Source organism: Lactuca serriola, chromosome 9, assembly GCF_051521515.1.
Source record: "Lactuca serriola cultivar US96UC23 chromosome 9, Lser_US96UC23_V15, whole genome shotgun sequence".
Lineage (NCBI taxonomy): Eukaryota > Viridiplantae > Streptophyta > Magnoliopsida > Asterales > Asteraceae > Lactuca > Lactuca serriola.
The window spans coordinates 124,190,170-124,191,987 of NC_136416.1; the positions used below are offsets into that span (position 1 = coordinate 124,190,170).

Below are 1,818 nucleotides of genomic sequence, written 5' to 3' on the forward strand. Positions count from 1 at the left end.
GACCACTTAGAGATTTTGTATGGCTTGAATGGGGAAAATGATTTTTTATAGCAAACATGAAATTGTAGGTGAAACTACGAGAACACAGGCGTGCTAACAAAATTGCAAGTTAGCTGACTTCCATTGTTATTTTGTTGGTTAAAATGTTAAACCAAATTCATTCATATACTGTCATACCTTTTACGATAAGATTCAAGACACATTGTACCTCTTCCACCATGATTAAAACATAGGAAAAAAAAAAAAAAAAAAAAAAACTAATTTATAGAATATTTTTGCAAGAAAGAGTGGCCAAAAGTAACAATAAAAACTCATTCACCTAGATCACAACGTTACACCATTGATGTATTACAATTCATCATAAGCTCATAAGTATCAGGCTTCTTTAATATTTAGTATTAATGAAATTGCAAATGCTCCATGAATACATGCGATACCTACTCCTGCTGGATGCTACATTCTAGCCACTTCCATCAAGATTTCCATTAGAAGCAAGGTGAGCCTGATATTGCTACGATAAACAAAACCCAACACACAAACATTTATAATCATATTCAACATATTAACTACTTACTAAGTTCAAGTTACTTACAGCGTGATACGCATATGGTGATTTCCCTTGACGTTCAAAATGTTTGGCCATTACAGACCATTCAATCGGGCCCCATTCTTCCTCTTCGAAGCAATTCCCAAGTGCAGATTTATACAACTAACCACAAACAAATGCATAAATCCACTAAACAAACAATTAAACTATTTTAATGTATAATAATATACAACTTACCTTTGTAGTATCAGTCAAAAGCTCACTCCCTGCAGGATAAGATGCATAAAACTGATCACCTCTTGAGAATCCAGCTCTTGTCCTGAAATAAAAAGGGAAAGACAAATTATAAAACCCAACAATTTCATATGATAAAGGAACGATGAATTTGTCTCATTTTCATATTCAGATATTTGGGTTGCATATGAAATCAATAACAGTAACAGTATACATACGTGTTGGAGTTGTAGGCATAGCTAATGAGCGCCGAGAAAGAAAAGAAAATAGTGTATCCCACCGTTCTCCGGAACTTCTGAATCTTTAGAATTTCATTCCATCCATCGTACAGTCCACTCATCTTCGATGACTGATCATAAAATAGGAACACTTGGAAATTAATTCCTGTAATTTGAAAAAAGTCTAGTGAGGCATTTCGTCGAACAATTAGTATGCACAAATGGCTACAGCTTGTCTCGCCACAAAGTAATTCTACTTTGTAGATTCAGAAATTCGGGAGAAGAAAAACAAGAATGTGAAATCAATCCACCTATGATATGTAAAGTAGCGGCAGATCGAACTGAATTTTCAAAGTGAACTGAAGCGGAAGACGAAGGCTGCGTTCTTGAATCGCTTCCAACTGGTTCCGATCGGCGGATCCTTGTTGGTAAAAGAATCCAGGTAATTATGTTTAGTCCTTCAAGATTTGGATTTTGTCCACTTTGTACCTCGTATCTTTTTTAACGGATTTTATTGAAACAGGCTCACGTCCATACCGATCAGTCCACTTGCACTTGTAATTTACAAATCATGAATAGTAAAGTCTCCACCGAGCGTCACCCACCGTTTTCCCCGGCCCGCTGCTCTTCCGCCACTTCCGTGCTTGCTTCTTACAACATTTATTTTTGGTCCAAATCCATAAGAGGCTCTTGACAAAATAAAAACCTAAGGCCTTTGACACTGAAAAAGTTAGTATTTTTGTTTAGCGGTATTTTCATTCACATCAGTATTAGAAATATCTATTTTTGTTATAAAATTATGGGAATTGATTTTTCCAC

The 1,818-nt window shown here is 35.6% G+C and overlaps 1 protein-coding gene across 2 annotated transcripts; it reads right to left on the minus strand.

Moving 5' to 3' along the window:
* Positions 1 to 248: 248 nt before the first annotated feature.
* Positions 249 to 1,588, minus strand: LOC145077245 (uncharacterized). 2 transcript variants are annotated; one of them, XM_079022992.1, is made up of 5 exons: positions 1,311 to 1,588; positions 1,000 to 1,130; positions 785 to 866; positions 593 to 709; positions 249 to 511 (listed from the first exon to the last, which is right to left on the minus strand). In XM_079022992.1, exons 2-5 carry the CDS (start codon positions 1,119 to 1,121, stop codon positions 461 to 463), a joined length of 372 nt encoding a protein of 123 aa, XP_078879118.1. In that variant the 5' UTR covers positions 1,122 to 1,130; positions 1,311 to 1,588; the 3' UTR covers positions 249 to 460. The 2 variants fall into 2 exon arrangements, with proteins under 2 accessions (XP_078879118.1, XP_078879117.1); XM_079022991.1 differs by having other exon boundaries at positions 1,000 to 1,165; positions 1,311 to 1,573.
* Between the last annotated feature and the right edge of the window lie 230 nt (positions 1,589 to 1,818).

What these genes read in the sequence shown, in the direction of transcription:
- LOC145077245 (XM_079022992.1), bottom strand. Translation starts at nt 1,121, where the DNA reads ATGAGTGGACTGTACGATGGATGGAATGAAATTCTAAAGATTCAGAAG. An exon ending in TTTTGACTGATACTACAAAG is followed by an intron (nt 710 to 784) that starts GTAAGTTGTATA and finishes GTTTGTGGTTAG; the next exon opens with TTGTATAAATCTGCACTTGG. An exon ending in CACCATATGCGTATCACGCT is followed by an intron (nt 512 to 592) that starts GTAAGTAACTTG and finishes TGTTTATCGTAG; the next exon opens with CAATATCAGGCTCACCTTGC.